This window comes from Hibiscus syriacus, unplaced genomic scaffold (assembly GCF_006381635.1).
Source record: "Hibiscus syriacus cultivar Baekdansim isolate YM2019G1 unplaced genomic scaffold, ASM638163v2 tig00010533_pilon, whole genome shotgun sequence".
Lineage (NCBI taxonomy): Eukaryota > Viridiplantae > Streptophyta > Magnoliopsida > Malvales > Malvaceae > Hibiscus > Hibiscus syriacus.
In genome coordinates, this window is record NW_024062223.1 from 1,635,930 (window position 1) to 1,660,885 (window position 24,956).

The window sequence follows — 24,956 nt, forward strand, 5'->3', positions numbered from 1 at the left end:
CTGGGGCTTCCCGTCGACGGAAATATGATGTGTGGTATGGCGGATGGTGATTGGCAATCAATGTGCATTGATTATCTTGGAGCTGCTCCGCCAGAGTTTAATGGAGGTAGAATAGCTTTATCTTGGTTGAAAGCTAATTTTGAGGTTTTAAATGAAAATGCTTCAGAGGATCAAGCAAAGGCATGTGCTCGGGCATATATTCTACGAATAATTGGAGGAATATTGATGCCCGACAAATCTCGCAACCAGGTGCATTGTATGTGGTTGCGGCATCTGATCGATTTTGATGAAGCTGGAAGATATAGTTGGGGTGCTGCAGTTTTGGCATTTCTCTTTAGAGAAATGTGTCGGGCGACGAATTATAAGAAAACTGCTATCGGTGGATGTCTTCTGCTTCTACAATCATGGGCGTGGTTCCGCATGCCTTTCTTATGCCCGATCGTGAATGAACCATACGTATTCCCCTTATTGTTGAGGTAATTTTCGAACTAAATTTTGATTTAAATATTTTCAATTAAATAGGGTGATATTTAGTTTATATTATATTTCATAGGTGGTCGATGAAAAGAAAGGACCATAAAAGTATACCTACTGTTTTAGAGGAAATTCGTTTACTTATTAATACGAAAGCTGGGTCTGAGGTATGTTTTTAAATTTGTTTAATTATTAAAATTTTAATTTAAAATGTTAGATATAATTAGAATATTTTATTTATTTGAATTGTATATTTATATTTCAGTTTCAGTGGATACCTTATGCGAGCGATGAAGTGAAAGCTTGCATCCCACCCCACCTTAGAGGGTCATTAGAGGTATGGATATCGGTTATACCTCTTATATGTTATGCTATTATTGAGTGGCATCCAGTTGATCGCGTGCTCCGTCAGTATGGTTGTACGCAATATATTCCTGGAGCTCCTAGAAATTTAGACGACGTGCATGACATAGATAGACGGGGAAAGAAAGATGTTAACTGGGTGGTGAGACACAGAGATTGGATTGCGCTTTGGGAGAACCGATATACATTGTTGGCCCCTCGACAATATTACGCTGAAACTGGTCATATGGTTACGGATAACTATATGGACTGGTTTAATGAAAATGGGAAGTCGTTTCTACTTTCGGCGGAAGCACGAGGGGTTAACATTCCTAGGCGCCGAGAAAGACGTCAACCGTCTCAATATCATCGTCCCCCGACGCGTGGACGGAGAGAAGGCGCTACCGGTTCTGCATCAGTCCCACCACAACATCCTTATTCGTCGATGCCGCAGGGGTACATGCCCAGCCCTCCACTTCATATGCCAAGCCCACCAGTTTATATGCCATCTCCGCAGGGTTACATTCCGAGCCCGCAGGGTTACATTCCTAGCCCGCCAGGTTACATGCCTAGCCCGCCAGGTTACATGCCTAGCCCGCAGGGTTTTATACCATATGGAGGTGCATATACGACTATGTTTAATGATCCAGCATATGCTTCATATGCATCTTATTTGGCTGGTGGTGCTTCTCCGCAGACACCTCAATCTTCATCTGGATCACATACATCGATGCCAATGTTTCCACAGTTTCCACAGTTCCCGGGGAGCGGTGGGATTGTTACTAGCACTCCTCCAGGGTCGTTATTTTATACAGGCCCTTCAGCCCCTTCAGCGTCATATGCACCAAATGAAGAAAATGCTGCTGATGATGATAGTGAAGATGAGGAGACTGAAGAACAAGTTCCACGAAGAAATCCTCCACGAAATAGGCAACCACCGCCATGTGGAACTCATTCGAGACGACGACATCGGTGATCCAGTTATATTTAATGTTATTTAAATAATTAAATTTCAGAATTTTATGTAATTTGGTTATGTTATTTAAATGTTTCATGGTTGTTACATACATATTTTTTTATGTTATTTTTTATTCACATTTAACATTAAATGTTTGATAAATGTTTTTAAAATACAACTTATATTATTCGAAATTTAAAATAAAAATAAAAATAATATTATTCAAATTTAAATTTAAAATATAAATTATAGTATTCGAAATTTAACATTAAATTTCAACTTAATATTCCAATTGTATTCGAAATTAAAAGTTATATTCCAATTATAGTTCACAATACTTAAATTGAAATTAAAGGACTCCATACATATGATTTTATCATTAACATATATATTAAAACGTATACATTAAAATCAACTTATGTTGAGTTCATCGATCGACGGAATCAACCAAGAGGGGGGTGAATTGGCAATTTATTCAATGTCACATTTCAATGCTCATTCCATACAATTTCAATGTCACAATCAACTTATCACTTCACATTAAAATCAACTCGGTGGACAGGCTCTTACTTGGATGCAAAACGGACATATTTACCACCCAAGACTAGTAGCCGATTTACAGAAAAAAATGGCTACATCAAATGAGATGTTAGTTACAAATTTTTCTCGCACCCGTGAATTGTTTCGTGTAACCGAAATGCCACGTCCGCTGCAAGGGATTGAAGCTAACTCTTTCAGAGTTAATCTGCAAGAGAGGTGGTGCGATTGTGGTTTCTTTCAAGCACTCAAATATCCATGCTCTCATGTCATTGCTGCTTGCTCACATTCGCATTTGGACTACAAAAATTATGTTGATCCCGTATACCAACTTTCACAAGTTTTCAAGGTATATGAATTTGAGTTTCCGCCCATAGGAAACGAAAGAGACCCAAATGAGATTCAAACTTGGCTTACAATTGTCCCAGATCCATTGCTATTGAGGGACTCAGGTCGTCCAAAATCTACTAGAATACATTGTGATATGGATATTCGGGAGAAGTCAACAGAACAAAAACGATGTGGGCATTGTAGAAACATCGGGCACAATAGAAAAAAATGTCCAGCTCTGTTATCATCATATAACTGTTAACTCTTATGTAATTAAAGTTTTTAAATGAATGTTTTTATTTCTAATAATTTAATGTTATTGCATTAAAATATAATAATAATTCCACCTTTTAAGTAGAGAAAAATATTAAATTAAACAAATTAAAAGTTATTAAAAAATTTATGTATACAATGACACATTTCATGTTCTGATTGGAGGATTAAATTTATTAAATTAAATTTTCAATAAGACTAATTTTATAAAATATGTAATCTTGAAGATTAAATATGTAATTATACTAATTTATTAACTTATGCATCAATATTTTCGTTAAATATTGATATGAGATGACTAGATTGATAACATTTAAATAATTAACTGGTAAAATTAATAGATCGATAATCAAAATCAAAAATACTCGAAACTTGATAATTCTTACATTATAATCGAAACATTTTACATAATATATTATTAATTTATAATAATAATAAAAATAAACTATTTATTATAAAATAAAATACGTGTCTGCTGAGTTGGTAAAGGCGCGTCCCCGGGGACGCGCCTTTCACACGTGGCATCCAACTCAGCGAAAAAACCGGGTAAAGCGCGCCCCCGGGGACGCGCCTTTGCCAACTCAGCAGAAAGGGTGCTAGTTTTGAAAAAATTGGTCGAACGGTGTTAGAAAAGTAAAAATAAAAACAAACGGTGTCAGTGGGGGTAAAAAAGCCACCCTTAACTCGGATGTTGTAATAAAAGGGCACAAACCATAGGTTAAACCTCCCCTTTCTTTTTGGGTTTATTGGCTTTTACAGCAAAGATACCACTAATGTCATGGACACAAACCCTATAAACTGTTTTCCTTTGCCATTGCCTTGGTTTTCTTATTATTATTCGAATGGAACTGATGTTTTGTGTAATGAATTCATTATGTTCATCGATTTGTTTATTGTTTCTATTTGGGGTTTAGTCATTTAGGGTTAATGTTCATCGATCGCTAGTTGAACGTGAAAGAATTTTCTGCAACCCGACAGGACAATTGTGCTTTGTTGTGTACCTAAATTTCCCTTGAAGAACAATTATACTTGAAAGAGGAGAGTGCTGGTGCACGTAGTTGTGTAAAGGATTAAGGGAAGTGTCCTTTACGTATTTGCATTATTCTATGCTTTCGGAAAGAGTCACTAAAACAAGATTTTAGCGGGTACAATGGAACCCTAGCTAGTAGCCATATGGCAGAGACAAAAGACCAATTCTGAGAGAGAAAGCAGCGGTACACAACTCAGTTAGATGAGCATATAGCATAATAACAAATTAAGGTTATGTAGAGTTACAAGGGCTAATGCAAAGGGGCAAAGCCTGAGCGTGTTACAATTTGGGAGGAGCAAAATTTGATTCTATTAGATTTTTATTGATTTGACATTAAAAATTTTGATTTCATTTAATTAAATTCATAATTTTATATATTTGTTTCGATATAAAAAATTAAAATAAAATTTGAGATATAATATATTATTCAAGTAATTCAAAAATTTTAAAAATTAATTGATTGATTTTATGTTCTAATTGATTTATTAACTTTGCGTGATATATAAATAGCACATATGCAAAAAAAATAAAAAAATAAAATATATATTCATATAGTATCTGATTATAAAAATTAATTTAAATTAGATTTAATCATTTTTTTGATATAATCACCAGAATCCGATCTATTAATTAATTAATTCAGATAAGATACTACTGAGATAAGAATAATCTGTAATCCAGTTTACTCCATTCACAATCGTCAAAATTCAAACCCCTAACCTTACTTAAATAATTTAATATTTTATCTTATTAGATTATCAGATCGTTGGTAAATTAGAATTAGTTATTATTATAACATAATATTACAAATAAATTAAATTTAAACAAAAATTTTATAATTTAGCAAGAGTTAGACGGACTCATAGGGAGAGAATTGTTGAAGCTTGATTGGAGCCGTATCTCATGAACACCATGGTGTGTACCACATAATGGATGAAAGCTTTAATGGGGGGAGGGAGGGAGGGAGGGAGAGAGAGAGAGAGAGAGAGAGATTCGGACTGTCGCATTTGGTTGATCAGCTTTTGTAGTTGAAGCCAACTTTTTTTCTTCTATGTTAAATAATTGCGGATTAGATGCTATGACTGAGACTAACGACGAGTGTTGTGAGATTTTTAAATAAATTCAGATTTTATAATGACAGTTTCAGTTGGTTGATTGATGATTTCGTGCCCCCGTAAACCTTTTTCCTCGATTTGATCGTTTCTTTTCTTCCATTGTTGTATTTATTCTGTTTCCTTCTCCTAATACATGGAGTAAAATATAAGAAACCGATTTTATAAACGTCTAATCTCTCTTTGTTGTTTGCCAGTAATGGCAGTGTGTACCAGTTAGCAGTGCAAGTTCCATCGGGAAGGTAAAGTTTTGCATCCACACAAGCAGTCATCTGCATAATGGTAGTATGAAAATTTTGAATGCCATCTGTTCTCTATTTTCTCTCTCCATCTTGTCTTCCAAACAAGTGAAAAAGAAGCTCCAGAGAATTAATCCTCTTCTCGTAGTGACATGGAAGATAATTAAACAATCAAACTCCCATTTTCCCAAAGGAAATATGAGTAGGCTTTGCCAGAAATTAACTTACTGCTTGCTGCTGCTACCACTATTTAGGTGCTTTCCTATAAATAACCTGTTTCTTTGTAGCATGAATCTCGGGAGAGTTCTTTAGATATAAACAATCTTTAGGGCAAAGGAGAGAATAAATTGCGTAGGAAAGAGAAACCAAGTGAACAACTAGGAGAAGAAAAGGAAGAAAGACAAGATAGTGAGAGATAATGGAAGGTGGTTCCAATAGCACTTCTTGCATAATGGCTTTTGGAGACAATGGTAATGGATTGTGTCCTATGTCGATGATGCATCATCCCATGACTTCTCATCATCATCATCATAATACAGACTCATCAGGATCCTTATTTCTTCCTCTACCTCTCACTAACAATCAAGACCATAACCACAATAGCAGCAGTGCTTCCTCTTTGATTATAGACGATCATCAAAACAACAACAGCAACACTGGATGTTATTTCATGGAGTTCAACAACGTTGCCAGCTCTTCTATTAAGGCAAAGATCATGGCTCATCCTCACTACCATCGTCTCTTGGTCGCCTATGTTAATTGCCAAAAGGTGGAAGCTGTTTTTATAAACCTATCGTCAATCTAGTTTCTCTAATGGAAGCAGTATTAACTTTAACAAAACCAAGCAGGTAGGAGCGCCGCCTGAAGTGGTTGCGAGGTTGGAAGAAGCATGCGCGTCCGCAGCTATGGGTCCTGCAAGGAGCAGCTGCATAGGCGAGGATCCAGCACTTGACCAGTTCATGGAGGCTTATTGTGAGATGCTGATTAAATACGAGCAAGAGCTCTCTAAACCCTTCAAGGAAGCCGTGCTTTTTCTACAAAGGGTTGAGTGTCAGTTCAAAACCCTCACAGTTTCCTCTCCAATTTCTGGTGATAATGTTCTCTCCCCCTCCTAAATCTGATTATTTCTAATATTTTATTTTAAAGCAACGTGCATGTCTACAAAATTTCATTCATTCCTTTTTGTTGCATCTTCCTCTCTTTGTGGTTTTCTCTTTGACCCTCTTTAAAATTTCTGCTGCATCGTTTCATATCACATATGGAACTGTTCTTAGTCATCATCTTGATGTGCTTCATTGTGAAGTTGTCTGGATTGCTAGATATGGGGCAAACAACAGGTTAAGTTAGGTTATTTACATTGAAGATTGTTAAGTGATGAACAAAACAATGGAAATACATACGCGTTGCAGCTTGCTAGGGCTAGCCTACATGATATTGAGATGCAAAGGTACTGAAGTGCGTAGAAAACTGAAAGGTATTGTTCAAAGATCATGATCATGATGTCAAAGAGAATAATCAAAACTTTTGAGAATTTAGGGCTTGATCAAACTAGGGTTGCAGATGGATTACTGTTTGGGTATTAATTTGGAAAGACGTTGGGCACTGAATTTCCTGAGTTTTCTACGTTGTAGTTGCCATATTCGAGACGATGATATATGGTGCTGATACAATATCTCAGTGTTGTTGAGTGTTCTATATTTTATACAATTTCTTTTCTATTTAATGGATTTGCATTTAGGTTTGATCTAGCATTTGGACTAGTTTGTTTAGCATTCAGAATTTCAGATACTTCATGCATGCCATCTGCAAGTGACTAAGGGTAGGTGCTGTTTTTTCATGTTTTGTTTTCTCCCTTGGTACTTTCATTTTATACATTTTCCAATGGACTTTGTTGAAGGCATTAGTATGAAGTTCCACAAGTAATTATTTAGAGTTATTTCATTCCGGTGATGCCGGCTTCTTCGTATTAGGATGTGCTCTAACTTCTATTATCCTATATAGTATAGGGATTTCAGCTAAAACAAGTATTAATAGTAGTTTTGTTTAGGTGTTTATTTAAAGAAAATGAATGCCTATGATCTCTATAGAAAGCATGGCCAAATTCGCTTTATTAACATCTGATCAGTTGAAGTCTACTCGTTCTTTTTGCCCTTTGTACAGGCCAATGTGTCTTAGAAATTCTTGGACCGTTGTGTTGATCAATTCAAATTGTGTTGCATGTAAAGTTTTTTTCATCTTCATGGCTTAATTTTCCCGTATAATTCGAAAGCAGAGCTGGCTTCATTATCTCCTGAGAATTCTGGAATTTTTTCAGCCTAGTAAATCTTTACATCTGTTTGTAGCAACCTTAATGTGTAGAAATCTATGAACATGATTGGTTTGGCAATATGTTTCCCCGGTTTATTTCGAGCAAGACATTCTTCTTATCCTAGATTGCATACTAATTCTTTTATATTCAGCCTGTGGAGAGGGTATTGACAGAAATGTACCATCTGAGGAAGACGTCGATGTGCACAACAATTCCATCGATCCCCACGCCGAAGACCGAGAACTCAAAGGCCAACTTTTGCGGAAATACAGCGGATATCTAGGCAGTCTGAAACAGGAGTTCATGAAAAAGAGGAAGAAAGGGAAGTTGCCTAAGGAAGCAAGGCAACAGCTGCTGGACTGGTGGAGTCGACATTACAAATGGCCTTACCCATCTGTAAGTACACGTTCGGTTATGTTGTCTCTACCGAACTTCATCCCGTTCTCCGTTAACCGAAAACGCCAATTACAGGAGTCGCAAAAGCTTGCCTTGGCCGAGTCGACCGGTCTGGATCAGAAGCAGATAAACAACTGGTTCATCAACCAAAGGAAAAGGCACTGGAAACCATCGGAAGATATGCAGTTTGTGGTAATGGATGCCACGCATCCGCACTATTATATGGACAATGTGTTGGCCAATCCCTTTTCTATGGATCTCTCCCAGATTCTTCTGTGAAAGATAAAAAATACTTGTGTGCCTGTATCGCTGCTGTTTGAAGGCTAATATTTGCATTTATATGCAAAGAAACTGTGATATAATGAATTTGGAGTACAGTTTTATGTCGTATTATCTTATGCTGATGTGCATGCATACGTCTTGCATGCACTTTGACCCTATTTGTTCTATATAATGTGCATTCGTTAAGATTCGACTCTTAGAATCAATGCGTTTGGTCTCTTTTATATAATTTGGACTTTATTTTTCGTTTTTCTGCATTCTGACTACTTCATTTTCGTCGTCAAATCCGTTCCATGTTCATTTCTGTCATCTGAATGTTTGAAAATATAATAGGTTGAATTTCTGTTTGGGTCCTTGGATTGTTAAAGAGTTGGTTAGATTTATAGTGGACTCATAAATATGATGCATTAGGTCATTATCCATTTACCCCATTTTATATTGTAGTGAATTCCTTCTTTATTAAACTACTTTAGTTCTCCTAGTATAGCTTTTGTCGTCTCTCTCTCTATCGTTTCTTCTTCGTCCACGCTCATCAACTGCGGCCACGGCTGCTAATCAGCTCTGGTCACCATGATTGCTTTCTCACATGAATTGTTTACTTCAAAGTTGCCATTGTCATTCTCTCTTTTCCTATTTTATTATATTTTCTTTTTCTTATATAGAAATTTGTTAATTTTATTAAAAATAAAAAATATTTAGAATTATTATAAATCTAATGAAATTTTATGGGTGTTTGGATCAAGGAATGTGGTATATCCATAGGAATGAAATTCATATTTTCATGTTTGATTTGTTGGAATTTTTGTTCCTGATAATGTTTTATTACTGAGAATAATATTATCTTTATTTTCTTGGGTATTATTAGATTATCAACGTTTTGAATTAAAATGGTTTTAATTTTTTTTAAATATTTTTCTTCTGTCATTGAATAATAAAAATTCGATGAAAGTATAAATTTATTTTTAAACTATTTTAGATTTATACAAAAGGTCTATATTTAAAATTTTATATAAAGTTCAGGTATTAAAATAAAATTTTATCATTTCATTAAACTTTTTTATATTTTTAATTTTATAAAAAATAAATAAATTTTATGAATTTAAATTTTTTTTTAAAAAAATATAATATTTTTCAACTTGTTAAAAATTATATATATATATATATATATAATAAGGACAATTTGATTAAATATACATTCTAATAATTTTTTATTCCTTTAAACAAATAAAATAATCTTACATTCATGCTAAACCAACCAAACACAAAATACAATATTTCCATTAATTCTATTATCTGGTAATCTTATATTCCCATTGGTAATCTTATATTCCTAACCCCTAATCTTACATTTCTTGAACCAAACACACAAATTATGAGTATAGTAAGCCTAAATTAAATTACAATTACGATTTTTTTATAAATATTGACAAAAATTAACCACCTATATCATACGAGAATCAAAGAAGAAAAAGTTTAAAAGATCTAATCAAGATGCTCGAACAAAATAAAGATATGAAAAAATCTAACTAAATAAGCAAACGAATCAAAAAAGGAAAAAAACTATTAAATGACCATTGAAAAATTACAAATCAGAGTCAAACGACGTAAGAAAATTATCAACGAAAGCAAAATAAATATCCAAATTAATCCGAATGTCAAAAGCAGGAAATATCAGCATGATAACAACAAGCGTCATCTTGAACAGTAATAACGATGTCAAATATAACTCTAAAAAAAATATAAATAAAATAATGATCAAACGACCAAAATCTACCAAACAATAAAAAAAACGTGTCACAAAATTAAAAATAATCGTTGTTTTAGTTTCTTAAATCCTGAAATTTTAAATCCCTAGTCACAATATTTTTAATTCTTATTTTCCCTACAATGGTTAACACGGGATATTAGGGTTTTCGACGATAATGGTTGAGGATAGTAAAAGGATGGTTGGAGTGATGTAACACTTGGCGGCGAGGAAAGGATTAAGGATTTTAGAAAATGTTAATTATTTAATATTAATTTTAAGTTTTTTGAAAGAATTATAAATCAAACACTTAAAACGTTAAACATTTTTCTTGACAAAAAAATTTAAAACCTAAAACAAAAAAAAGATAAATTTTAAATATTTACTTTTTATTTAATTATATAAATTTTAAATATTTACTTTTTATTTAATTAAACCTATTTGTAAATTTAAGTTCTCTTTTTCTTAGAGTTTCATCCTTCTTATTGAGGTGCACGAACATAAAATTGTTATATTAATATAATATTAAAATTATATTTAAAATTGTAATTTTATCACGGCACTCTATTTATTCTTCTAAATCATTGTTAATGTTTTTAATTTTAAGTATATTATTCTAATAATATATATACATATAAATTTATTTTTGCATATGTTAATAATAATTTTTAAAATAGGTAAAAAGAAACGCGAGGTCTTGAACTTAAAAAAAAAAAAAAGTGGCACTCACCTTATTTTTTGGAATAATGTGACCCTCCAACTCGAAAAAAAAGAACTCAACGTCGCCCTGTAACCAATGTTTTCACTCATTTACCAATTGTTTCGTTAGTTCCTCTGTTTAATGTTATTATAAATTGGATAAATTACATCATACATCATTCATTTATTTTTTCTCTTTTATTTTGATCACTAAACTTTAAAAGTTTTCAATTTAATCACCCAACTTTTGAATTGCAAATATTTTAATCACCATAACTTATTTTATTATTATTTATTTATGATGGAGTATTTATTATTATTTTATTATTATATAATTAAAATAATATTAATTAAATTAAAATTTCAAAATTGTGATTAAATTAATTACCATAATAATTTTGAATCAAATGGAATTTGAACTTCTATGAAAAGCTCATCTTGTTATTCATCATTCTTGGGAAAATCCAGTTCCAAGCCAAGCTCCGTTGTGTCGACCGCCACTAATTGACGTTGATTCTCGCTCATTGACGATAGAGAAGAGAAAGTTTGGCCTTTTCTGATTCTTTTCTTAACCCCAAACTCAAATCTAATCTCAGTTTCCTCTAAAAGGACTCTGACCGAAGTAGATCTAAAGTTGAAATTGAAGGGGAAAACAATCGGTTTAATAAAATAAGAACAATAATTGCCACATCATACATAAATATTAGTAAAATAAGTCATGAATCGGTTTAATAAAATACGAGTAATTTAAAAGTTGAGTGATTAAATTGAAAACTTTTAAAGTTTAGTGACTAAAATGGGAAAGAGAAGATAGTTGAGTAATGAATGGACTAATTTTCTCATTTATAACACCATTAAACAAATGGTCAAAGAGTCACATTGAGTTATTTTTTTTTTGAATCGGAGGGTCACATTAAGAGAAAATAGGAATTAAATGAGTCATTGGTCAACGACGATAAATATTGGTTGAACAACCAGATTAGGTTTTTTCTGAGCTGGAGAGCCACATTGATCCAAAAAAAAAAAAAATAGGATGAGTGACACATTGATACCCCTAAAGTTCATGACTACGCTTGCCTCTTTGCCTTTAAAATATTATTAGTATATTACTTATATTAATAATATATTGAATATAAAATTTAAGTGATGTAATATAAATTACTTTATAATATTTTATTTAAATATTTTAATTTGATATTGAAAATTAAATTTATAAAAAAAATTAAAAAAAATATTTAAAAAAAATATTTTGCCGATCAAAGATTATTATCTCATATTTTTGTCAAATAAGTTAAATGATTTACTATAATATTCTTAAATATTATCTAAAATATATCACACGATAATATATTTTTGGGTAAAGTACACAAATAGTTTCCCAATTATAGACTTGACTATTAAAAGTTACATAATGGTCCTCCAATTACAGGATGTTGCTTTATTAAGTCATTTGACTATTAAAAGTTACAAAATAATAACTTGACTATTCATTGTGATCCAAACTCGTTCTTTCAATTAAAAAATTGGCAGTTGTATAAGCTAAACGTTAACATGATGACTGAGATATGATAGTCGTTTGAGATTCTAAGATTAGATTTTATCATATCACAATCAACATGTTAACGTTCAACTCATAATACAATCAATTTTTTAACGGAAAAGGAGTTTGGAACACAATGAATAGTTAGGTGACCATTTTGTAACTTTTAATAGTCGGTGAACTCAACAAAGCAACAAAATCTAGTCAGAGGACTATTTTGTAACTTTTAATAGTCGAATGATTTCTTTATAGGAACCATTTGTATACTTTATTCTATGTTTTTTAATAGCACTAGGCTTAGGGCTACTATTGCAAATTCGAATATAAAGCCGGTACCGGAGCCTTTTGACGCCAGACAGAATAACGATTATCCTGTAGGCTAGTTCCAACAGATGATTTACAAGAGAAAATTCGCCCAAAAACCAGAGAAAAAAGTCTTTAGAGTTTAATAAAATATTATAAAATTAAAAACCGTGCAAAATCAGTCCACAAGCCGGACTGTTATAGCAAAAAATCTTGTTTATCGGAATTTTACAAAAAATAGCAAAATCCTGAAAATCACTCTAAATTGAAATTCAAAATAAAATAAGCAATATGCAAAAAATATTGCCGAAATCGGATTTAAAATGACTTTCTAATTGACAATCGAAATATTACCATAAATAGTAAAAAAATTTCTAAATCTAGTGATTCGGAGAGGAAAACGACAGAATTTGAGGTCGAAAAAAAGGGCACAGCTCCATGTGGACAGCGTTCGCGTCAAAAAAAGCTTTTCGGATTGGGATCTTATGCGCGATTCTGACATCTGTAGCCAAAGTTATGCCCAAAAGACTGATACACACTTAAAACGGTCCCAATGAGGAACATATCACAATCAATTCCCACCTTTGCGCTGATCTGCCAACTCATGATATCTCAACACCATCAAAGTGCAATCTTACAGTTCATCATCTGTCTCGGTCACCTTTCAAATCATTCATTCCCTAGCACAAACATGGCAAACTGTTTCACTCTTCTCCTTCTCTTCCACCTTCTCGTGAAGAGTTTGACTGCATCTATTGTAGAAGAAAGATCGATATATTTGATTTTAATGGAAGAATCAGCGGCATTTCATGGAAGAAAATTCGATCCCAACAGGTTACAAAACATCTTAGTATAATCTTGGAACACTGATGTTCAAAATTGTAGTTTAACACTTTTTTTGTATCGAAAGATTAGTGAAGCTTCCATGGATCATGCAAAGACGTTGGTCGATTCTCATGATCAAGTTCTTCATAGAACTCTAGATAGGGGAAGCTATAACAAGTTGTACAGCTTCAAACGTTGTTCTTAATGGCTTTGCTGTCCACACAACACCATCCCAGGTTGTTTCCTAGTACTTTGTTTTAGTGTTTTACTCATTGTTTTCGTTCTCTCATACTGTAATTGCCATGAAAATTTGCAGGCCAAGAAACTACAACATGCTCCGGGAGTTGAGTTGGTTGAAGGAGATAGAAGGACCAAAGTGATGACTACTTACAGTCCTCAGTTCTTAAGGTTACCGCAAACCGTGTGGACTCAAGAAGGCGGCAACCGAAACGGAGGAGATGGGATAGTAATCGGTTTCGTCGACACGGGGATTAACTCTTTTCACCCAAGCTTTGCTTATGACATACTCAATCCATTAACGTCCAATATCTCTCATTTTTCTGGTGCGTGTGAGACTGGTCCTCAATTCCCCATCGTTTTCATGCAATGATAAGATAGTTTCCGCCAGGTTTTTCATAGCCGTCGCTTCAGCGCTCGCTCCACTTAATGCTACGATCGATATTCCTTCACTGGCGGATGCAGTAGGCCATGGAAGGTAAGTGTATGAAACAAATAAGGTAACATGTTAACTTTATGATTTATGTATTGTCTTTGTAACGCTGGAGACAATGTGTTCTTCGGATCAGCCACGTAGCATCTACTGCAGCCGGAAACTTCGGGGTCCCTGTGGTGGTTAAAAGCTTCTATTATGGACGAGCCAGTGGGATGGCACCACGAGCAAGGTCCGTTTTTCTGAACTCATTACCATGAGATGATTCTAGTAATGATATTGAATATCGAGTTCTTTTCCTCTTTCGGAAACAGAGTTTCTGTTTATAAGGCTGTCTATCCGACGGTAGGAACACTTGCGGATGTAGTTGCAGCCATTGGTCAAGTAGGACTGAATCTACATCAGTTTCTAATATAACAATGCATTACTTCCATGCAAGTTCCTAATATAATTTGTGACGAGAACACCACAGGCAGTAGCAGATGGAGTGGATATCTTGAATCTGTAGATTGGACCGGATGAACCACCACAAGATTCAGTCACATTCTTGAGCTTTTTCGACTTAGCCATGTTATCCGAACGAAGAGCTGGGGTTTTTGTGGTACAGGCTGCTGGAAATTCAGGTCCTGATCCTTCAACGGTATTGTCTTACAGCCCTTGGAATGTCGGTGCAGCCGCTTTCAGGACGGACCGACGATACATCGGTTCTCTTCTCCTAGGAAATGGTCTAACTATTTCTGGTGCGGGTTATCAGGTAATGCATTCTTCTAAAAACCTTAAAACTGACAGTAACATTTACATATATGTTGTCTTTGGTAGCTCCAACTTTTGGAAATGGAACATTACTGTATAAGCTAGTGCTGGCTAAGGATGCAATCAGTTTAAGTGGGACATTCCCTAGGACTCCGCCGTATGTCGACGAGTGCCAATATCTGGAAGCTTTCGACCCTAACATAGTGAGGGGTAGTATTGTTATATGCACTTTCTCGGCCGGTTTCTATAATGATTCATCCACGTTAACCGTCATCATCAACACCGCGAGAGTTCTCAGATTCATGGGATTCATTCTTGTTGCGAATCTGAGTTATGGTGATTTCATCGGCCAACCAATTCCTTATTCTGTTTCTGGCACTTTGATCACAAAAGTCGCAGATGCAAAGGTAAAACGGGTTTATCATTCCACAACAAGCAAATTTTCCCATTGTCAACAACCAGTTCTAACACAATATTATGTTTGTTTGTAGATTCTATCTCAATATTATGAACAGCAAACATTAAGGGATGCAAGAGGCTTTGTGACAGAGTTCAACGCGCGAGCTGCGATACGAGACATGTAGATTTGCTTCGTTTGGTGGCCAAGCACCCATCGTTAGCAGATTCTCAGCAAGGGGATCCGACTTTATCGACATTGATTGGAACCCTGCCGATGTATTTAAACCCGATATTCTCACCCCGGGACATGAAATATGGGCACCCTGGAGCCCCTTCAGCGTCCTCGATCCACTTCTAACCGGTAACGAACTAAAACGATCATATCAACCTTCTTAATAATTGTTTGGAAATAAAGAGTTGATTATGCTTTGAAGCTATTTATATAAGCTATAATTTCGCTCTGATTTCTGGTTCTAGCATGGCTGCACCTCATATTGCCGGAATTGCAGCACTAATTAAGCAGAAGTATCCTTCCTGGATACCTTCGATGATTGCATCGGCAATGTCAACCACGGCCACCAAGTTTGATAAAAATGGTCGGGTTATAATGGCAGAAGGATTCGAAGTTGGGAGCTCGTATGCCGATAATAATTTTGATTTCGGCACCGGCTTTGTTAATCCAAGTCACGTCATGGATCCAGGTTTGGTCTTATCATCGTAAACCTTCCATCATCAAGCTTGACCAATATATATAACTTAGTTCTTCATAATTGCCGTCATGAAGCAGAATTTGAAGATTATATCAGGTTTGTGTTCAATGCCGAACATTGATCGCTTTGCAATCATAGTTGCCACTGGAGCATGGTGCAGTCAGTCGCTTGGCCACCCAGCTAACTTGAACATACCGCCGGTGACGATATCTGCACTAAGAAGATTGCTGACAGTGAGACGGAGTTTCAAGAATGTAGCAACCAAACCGGAGACTTACATAGGCTTAGCAATACCGCCAAACGGAACAACAATTACCTTGCATCCACCTTGGTTTACTATATCCCCAGATGGAACCCAAGATTTGGACATAGAAATAACTGTGACTCAATCGACCAATGTGTTCGGCTTCGGGGAAATTATTTTAACAGGAATTTTAAATCACATCATGAGAATGCCGGTATCAATTAGGCTGATTACGACTGTCTAATCGATACTCAGACAATACTAAACATGAAAACATGACAGCAAGACGAATGTTATGTACTCTGAATGAACTACAGAAAATTTCATTTTTCTTATTGTGGAGATGCAAACCGTGAATGTGCATCATGATGTCCAATAATACAACTATGTATTTGCATGTGTGAAATAATTGCAGAACCTTTTCTTTTTCCATTTCTTGATTTTGATTCTCTTGTGGATCTTTTTCGCTTCAACTTGTCTGCTCTTTTTGTCATCTTGAGCCTAAGGATGTTTGCTCCCAAGGTGTCGGTTCAAACTTCCGGTTTCAGCCCGACACTCAAAATGACAAGTCGACAATCTCATGATCTGGAGTTTTGTACCCAAAGCCCGAGTCATCGCTCGACCGCCTTTTGACAACGCTTGCCCTTTGCACTAACCTCACTAAAGCTTGCACAACCTCGGACATGGGGGGGCGAAACTCCGGTTCCGGCTGCATAGAAGAAAATTTCATAATTGGCAAATTTTCTTTTCTTTTACTCTACAAAACCACTCATGCTAAAATATTCCAGATTGTCCAAAGTATTCGTAAATAGCTTTACCTGAACGCAGAGAGCAATGATATCGGCAAAGCGTGACAGAGATTTCGCACGGTACATGCCATTGAGTGCAGGATCTACCATTTTTGCAAGGGCATCTATATCGTGTAGTTGAGGCGTGGCCCATCGGACGAGTGATTGCTCGTATCTCGCCCTTGAACTAAAAAATGCAAAATACAGTCATACATCATAACAAAACTATGCTTGGGACAGATAGACAAAGCATGTAACAATGCCAACTTCTAGAGATAATAATCTACTGGTTGGAAACCGGAAATGGGTTTTTACCTGTCGAGTGGTTTCCGACCAGTCAGTAGCTCCAACATCACCACCCCAAAACTGTATACATCACTCTTTACAGTATATACTCCGGACAGCGCAAACTCGGGAGCACTATAACCAAATGAACCAACCATCTGTGTTGAAACCTGCACAATATTAAATTGAACCAAAAAAAATAGTTAAGAGCTAGAATTAAACTTCTATTCACAGACAGCGAGAGGGACTTTGTTTCTTACCTGTCGTTCGGTATTCGGTGTAAGAGCAGCCAAACCGCAGTCTGACAAGTGAGGATTGAGCTCTTCATCAAGTAAGATGCTTGCGGACTTGAAATTTCTATGTACAACCGACGGCAAGAAGACTTCGTGCAAGTATCTGACAATAACAGCTTCATCAGAAAGGAAGATATGCAACCAAGCAGACAAGTACACGCAACACGTATGAGATAGACTCGAGAAAACAATACACATATAACATACTCTAATGCTCGGGCAGTGCCGAGTGCCACTCTAACACGTGCATTCCAGCTTAGATTCCTACTACCATCGTCAGAAAAGTGCAGCATATCATGAAGACTATTGGTTCCTATATATTCATATACCAGAAGACGCTGTCCATGCTCTGCGCAGAATCCAACCAATGTAACGATATTGGGATTCCTCAACCGGGACATACTGGAAACAGCTTCCAGAAAATTGTCTTCCTCTTGTAATGATAATGCCGCATTGTCAATTTTTTTAATAGCCATTGTCTAGATCGAACAAGATTAAAAGAGTAAGTGATCATTCTGAAAATTTTTGCATTATGTCGCAAGTTATCTGGCATGGGTTCTTTTACTTGAGAGAACTTCAATATTAAACATTTATTCTAGTTACCTTTCCGTTCAGAAACTCGGCCTTGTAAACACGACCCAGTGACCCTTCACCGATGAGATATTCTTGACTAAAACTATTAGTTGCTGTTTGTAAAGAAGCGACCGTATATGATGTAGCAGTGATGGGTGACTTCATTCTATTTAAAGACCCGTTTTTGGATATCCTTTCAACCGCAACTGGTTCTGCAGGTAGGGGTTTCAAATCTACGACGGCAGCGACATTTTTCACCCTCTGCTCTTGCATCTCAGTATGTACTGCAAAAAAAGAAGCTACCCCTTGGTTACTCGAGTCGAATAATTAGAAATAGATTCAATTCCTAATGAATATAGCTCCACTTCACATTTTCAAAGAGGATTATGCAATCAAATGTTGTAACAAAAGAAATCAATTTTCTTAAGTACTGCCAGAAAACAGAAAAACGAAGCCGAAAACCTACCGTTACCGGTGCAACTGAAAGATTTTCCCTTGAAGGTCTTGCACCGTTCACCTTTCCTTTGTTTCTGCGGATGCAGAAAACAAGAGCAAGTACTGCAAGGACAAGCAGTAACAAAGAGCCAAGAACTATGCCTACAATAATTCCAGCTGATAGTCCGTTATCAGAATCTGATGATTGACCATCAGAAGCCGGGGATGAACGAGCTCCAGATTGAGGATTACGTTTATTATGAGATCCACCATATGGTGAAGGAGGTGCAGGCTCGTCGGCAAAGGAGTTGCCATTGTATCTGTCTCGGTTTTTTTTAACAACAAATTTCAAATTTTGCACAAACTAGATTCAGAAAGCAATACTATATTGAGCCTTACATAAAAGTTGGGACTGAGAAAAGCTCGCGAGGAATCCATCCACTGAAATTGTTCTTTGCAACATTTCTGTAAAGAATCGAGGGTGCATAAGAACAGACCGAAAGAGAGTAAAAATCCAAGTGCGGTATGAGAAAAGTAACTTACAGAGTCGTCAAAGGTAAACCCGAAAGAACATTAAGCGAACCGGTCAATTGATTGTTCTGCAAATATCTGCCACAAATTCGGACAATTAATACCACTTGATCAAGAAGCTGCACGAATATCACTCGTTTTCCCTTTCATTTTTGCTCTTAATGATGTAACACTTGCAGTGTAGAAAGATTGCTCAATGAGCTAAATGACATAGGAAGATCCCCACTAAAATTGTTGAAGGAAAGATCCCTGCATTAACAAGGTATCCGAATTTACACCCGTCGGAAAAATATGCGGAATACTAATGCAACAAAGAATAACTTCGATACAATAATCATATAAAGTTAAGTTCACTTACAAGGTCCCAGGTCTGGAAAGATTAGCAAAAACGTCTTCGACAGACAGGGAAAGCGAATTACGGCTTACATTCCTATAACCAAAGATTTAGAATTAGGTAATGAAAGAAAGTTCCGATTTTCTACTCTATTATGTGGTGAGTAAACAAAACATCATAGCATTCGAGACATGTTACTTACAGGTAAGTAACACTAATCATACTAGAAATGGAATACGGAAGATTCCCACTGAAGTTGTTACCTGCAAGATTCCTGCGTCATCATGCAATAAATAAGCTCCTAAGATCAAGCAATTAAAAGAATGAAAACAACCATGAATCAGAGTCGTTACAGGCTCGTAAGATTCGGCGGCAACTGGTATGGGATCGTATCATGCATGTTGTTGTTACTCAAATCACTAACATAATACCAAAAATAGCCAATGAACTAATTAGCTGATCTATAAAGAGTTACAATCTGAATGAGAGATTAATGGAGATCGATGTCGGAGCAATGGAGTAATCTTACAGTGTTTTCAATGACATAAGATTGGTGAGTAAGTATCCCATGGTTCCAGAAAGTCCTAACCCAGAAATATCACTGTTATAAACAACAAGAAACACTCGTTAACCGAAACATAAACGGATCAAAACCACAAATTTCCAAAAAGATAAGTAGCTATATTCGAACATATATAAAATATCATACATGGAAACGACGGCCGAGCCCTCACAGGTAACCCCTTTCCATGATTCTCCACATGGATCACCACCACTAGTTTTCCAATTTGTTAACTTTGACGGACTGTTCAATGAAGTGTACATAACCTGAAGCGATTGAACTGTCCAAAAGAATCAAAGGAAACAACTTCATAAGACACATCCAGGTTCCAAACATTAATAAATCAAATAAATATTAGATTGAATTAATTGGTTAAACCCTCCATTCAATGATCCCCTAGGAATAGAAGCAAATAGATTTTCCCTTAATTTTACTGACATTTATTTTCTGGAGAAACAAACAACACAGCATAAAAGATTCAAACTTTCCGAGCAAAAGAAAATGCAGAATAGTCAAAGATCATATCATCACTAATCAAACAACCCTAAACCACATCAAACAACCAAATCAGCAATGCTAAACAATTAGAAAAGAAAAAAAACCCTAAAAGGAAATCAAAATGGAAAACAAGAAATACCATCTGCAGGATCTGTGGTGCATTGAGCTGGAGTAGAACCAAAGATCAAACCGAGTAAGACTAACTCATTGAGCAGCAAACGAGCCATAGAAAGAGACAAAGGCATGTTACAGTAACCCATTGCTAGCTCTTTTTGTTACTACTTTTTTGGAGTTCTTTTAGTCTTGTAGTAGTCGTTGTTGCAGGTGATTTTGGGATCAGCTGAGGTGAAGCACATGATAGACAACCATAGAAATAGGCACTCAAAGCACAACTGGAGAAGATGAAGAACAAGGAAGAAAATAGGGGAGCAGCAATAGTCGTTAGGAGACTCAGTGATTCAAGACATCGCCATTAAAGCAAAAGAAAGAAAGAGAAAGAGATCCGAATGGCAGCAGCCTAGTAATGAAGAGACTGTGTGTGTGTGATTTTATTACAAGGGTGTCGGTCAAAAATGGCACAAGAAGAGTGGGCAGTAAAATTTGGAGGAAAAATCAATACTTTCTAAATATAATATAATAATAATAAACAAACACATACAAAAATGGTTGGGTTCAGACCTCAGACAGAGTATGCAAGAAAGGTATCGACATTTTTCCCATTTGTCCCAGGTTCCTTTCACTGTCAAATTCTACCTTCGATCCTCTGCTTTTTGTTCTTTAACTTTAAAAGACCGGCTTTCAACACGGTTCAATGTTGGGAATTGGAATCAAGGAAAATCCTTTTCTTTTTTTCAAACTGCTTTCATATATGACGTTTTAACCCAAAAATCACTTAGGTGGCGTTTGGTTCACTGTAATGTTTATAAGGGAATTGTAACCTGTGAAGGAATTGAAATCTTTCAGGAATTGAAATCCAATTTCATATACTGTTTGGTTGGCAGGAAATTGAATTAGAATCCAATTTCATATTCAGTTTGGTTCGCATACATATTAGATGTATTTGATTTCAGTAATGTAAAATGACAGAATTACCCTTCTTCTTTTTTTATTTTATTTTAGCTTGTTTTACAACTTACATGTAGTAATATATTATAAAAAATTAAAAAATATTAAATTTTCATTTTATTGATTGATTATTCATTTCAATAAATTATAAAAATCATGTTAATAAACATCATAAGTTAAAATCATCGCAATTAAAATATATTAATAAGTTACTAAAAGTTAGAATAATATTTCGATACATTCCAATCGGAGTATATTAATTAGTTACCAAAAAATATTTTTATTCAATATATGAATTAGAAACCCGACCCGACACGACTCAAAATAATAAAAAATTATTTTTATTCAATAAAAACATTGACTTAATTGAAAAAAAAATTATATATAGAGGGGTATTATTGTAATTATTCCTAAATATATAAGGTAAAATTATATTTTTTTTCGGGTCGGTCCGATTTTTTTCACCCTAAACCCGACCCGACTCGACCCGAATATCACACTTAAAAAACCTGACTCGACCTGAACAAAATAAAGTTTCACCCGACCCGAACCGAATATATGAATTATAAATCCGACCCGACCCGAAATAATAAAAAATTATTTTTATTCAATAAAAGCAATGACTTAATTGAAAATATATATATAGAGAGGGGTATTATTGTAATTATTCCTAAATATATAAGGTAAAGTTATATATATTTTCTGGTCGGATATTTTTCACCCTAAACTCGAGCTCGACCCGACCCGAATATCACACTTAAAAAAACCGACCCGACCAAAATAAAGTTTCACCCGACCCGACCCGACCCGAATATATGAATTAGAAACCCGACCCGACTCGAAATAATAAACAAATATTTTTTATTCAATATATGAATAAGTTACCAAAAGATTGATGTGGGTAGTATGGTCAAATTTCAATTCCCTCCAACAAGGGAATTGAATTCCATCCATTTTTGGATGGAATTCACTTTTCCTCATTTGATGGAAAGTTGAAGCCATAAGGGATTCCAATTCCCTTGGAAAACTTGAACCAAACATGAGAAAGTGGTGGAATTGGATTCCAATTCCCCTAAATTCCAATGAATTCCATCCAACCAAACGCCACCTTAAAGAATCAATAATTATAATTACCTGTCAGGCTCTTATTGATTAAACTTTACCTATTTAACACTCATTTAGTGACATGAACGTAAGGTATAATTCATTTGAGTTTTCGCCCGAACTGAGCCACACGATTAAAGTGCGGATATCCATTTGCATCTTTCCTAGGTTTTTCGTTCGAGCTGGTGTCACGTGACAAAAACGCGGGTTACCATTCACACACATTCCTGGGGAACCTGACATACGACGGAAGGCGCGGATGGTAATTCACCTTGAATTATTGGGTAATTCATTTTTACTCGAGGTTCAGAGGCTCACCCTTCCCTCTCCCCTTCCCCTATAAATACCCCCGAATGTAAATATCAAACCACACCAAAATTACTTTCACATTATTCCTTCTATTAATTCTTTCTATTAAGTTAAGTAGATTTGTTATAGTTCTTAAAAGTAAAATTATTTTATATTTAATTATTTGACCAAATTTTGTGTTATTTGAGCATCACTAAATAATGAGCTAAAGTGAAAATTAAGTAAAATCATTACAAACTAAATAATAAAAAAAATAAAAATAATTAAATACAAACATTAAATACAAACGATACAATTCAAACAATTAAATAATAAAAATATTAACAAACAAAATAAATGAAAAGTCCATAATTAAATAAAAACATTACATTTGCTAATAAATAAAGGAAATTAAATAAAAACATTAGAAACTAAGAAAGTCTATCAATGTCTGCGTCTTGAATGTGTTTCAAAGGGCGGTGGTTGTCTATTTCGATAAGGGTTTCTTCTTATAAGTTGTTTTTCCTCCTCACTCTCATCGTCGTCGTCATCAGTAGTAGCAGCTACATTTTGCTTATGATGGACAAATGACGATGTAACACTTCCATAGAATAAAGACCCTAGAGGTGTATGACTAACCATCCTACCGCTCATAGAAAACTGTGAAAACTGCGAAAACATCGACGACTGCGAAAATTATGCCTAAGGTGTTTGAGTTTGTGGTAAAGCATCACCCACCAAATAAGTAGCTTATGAAGCCCATGCTGGATCTAAAAGCATGGAACTATAATATCCGCCAGGATGTGTCATAAAATCCTGCGACAGTGGCATCTGAAACATTTACGGTACTATCTAAAACAGTTGCATCCCCGTCTAAAACGGCTACAGAATGTAAATCGATGTAGACGATGGCTGCTGTGATGGTTCTGGCGCTACAGTTAAGGATGAACCGGAAGCGCCAGCTCTCTATCCACGATAATGTTGTAACGATGGACGCTTTTCTCGACACTGATGAATGATGTCACCTCGTGATTTCTCGAAAAGTAGGAACAACTTCCTATTTGTGTTAAACCACTGATAATAGTCATCCGCAACTACATACAATGAACTTGGTTGCGAGATTTATTGGACATTAAGATCCCTCTTATGAGTTGTAATATGCAAGCCCGAAATTAGGCAGAATACCTCCAAGATATTCCTTGCACAAGGAATGCCAATCACCATCCACCACAACAGAAATGACATCCCCATCTACCGAAAACTCCAAATGTAAAGAAACATCCTCCAGCGTAATAGTGCACTCCCTACACGGTATATGAAATGTGTGTGTCTCTGGTCTTTACCTCTCAACCAGTGCAGAAATAAGGTTGGATTCAAGGTTACAATGCCCTTCATATCTAGCTATGCAATAGAATCCAGCCTCGACTAAATATGGCCAGACACAATTCAATATCTCTAACTTAAGTTACGAATAAATGGATATAATATACAGTCATTCTCCTAATTAAATAAATATTATACAAATTAAAATATAAACTAATACTAAAAAAATAAAGAAATAAAACATTCACAATAATTAACATAACACAACTTAAAATTGTTGTCGTGTTGACAAAATGACTCGAAATACGATTTCTATTTAAATTTAGCAATCCGTCTTCCATTTTATAACTATAAAATATAAAAAAATCAATACAGTAAATATAATAAAATAATAAATTATTTAATGATTATAATATAATAAAAAACTTACATTCTAAAAACAATAACAAAATCCGCTTGAAGTTTGTTAGAAAAAATGATATATGGAAGAAGGAGAATAGTTTTTTGGTGTGGTTTGAGAGTTATATGAGGGGATATTTATTGGGGGAGGAGTAGGTGGTAATTATGGGGGAGCGACAGACGGTTGGAGATATTTATGGAACATGCCTTCCGCCGCGTGTCAAGTTTTCCACGAAAGCGTAGATGGTAAATCATGTTTTTGCTGCGTGACGCTAACTCGGATGAAAACCCAGAGAAAGCACGTTTGATG

The 24,956-nt window shown here is 35.2% G+C and overlaps 2 protein-coding genes and 1 pseudogene across 2 annotated transcripts; 2 read left to right on the forward strand and 1 right to left on the reverse strand.

The window, feature by feature from the left end:
* Positions 1-5,699: 5,699 nt before the first annotated feature.
* On the forward strand, positions 5,700-8,291 carry LOC120203948 (homeobox protein SBH1-like). Its single transcript, XM_039204080.1, has 4 exons — positions 5,700-6,064; positions 6,144-6,384; positions 7,755-7,999; positions 8,075-8,291. The coding sequence occupies exons 1-4, from the start codon at positions 5,714-5,716 to the stop codon at positions 8,276-8,278; spliced, it is 1,041 nt and encodes a 346-aa protein (XP_039060011.1). The 5' UTR covers positions 5,700-5,713; the 3' UTR covers positions 8,279-8,291.
* Positions 8,292-13,258: 4,967 nt separating this feature from the next.
* On the forward strand, positions 13,259-16,443 carry LOC120204018 (annotated as a pseudogene).
* Positions 16,444-16,475: 32 nt separating this feature from the next.
* On the reverse strand, positions 16,476-20,993 carry LOC120204213 (protein STRUBBELIG-RECEPTOR FAMILY 8-like). Its single transcript, XM_039204333.1, has 16 exons — positions 20,607-20,993; positions 20,117-20,249; positions 19,937-20,008; positions 19,761-19,826; positions 19,610-19,681; positions 19,432-19,503; positions 19,251-19,322; positions 19,086-19,151; positions 18,942-19,007; positions 18,570-18,862; positions 18,138-18,391; positions 17,742-18,013; positions 17,502-17,637; positions 17,272-17,411; positions 16,987-17,143; positions 16,476-16,877 (listed from the first exon to the last, which is right to left on the reverse strand). Exons 1-16 carry the CDS (start codon positions 20,725-20,727, stop codon positions 16,725-16,727), a joined length of 2,145 nt encoding a protein of 714 aa, XP_039060264.1. The 5' UTR covers positions 20,728-20,993; the 3' UTR covers positions 16,476-16,724.
* Between the last annotated feature and the right edge of the window lie 3,963 nt (positions 20,994-24,956).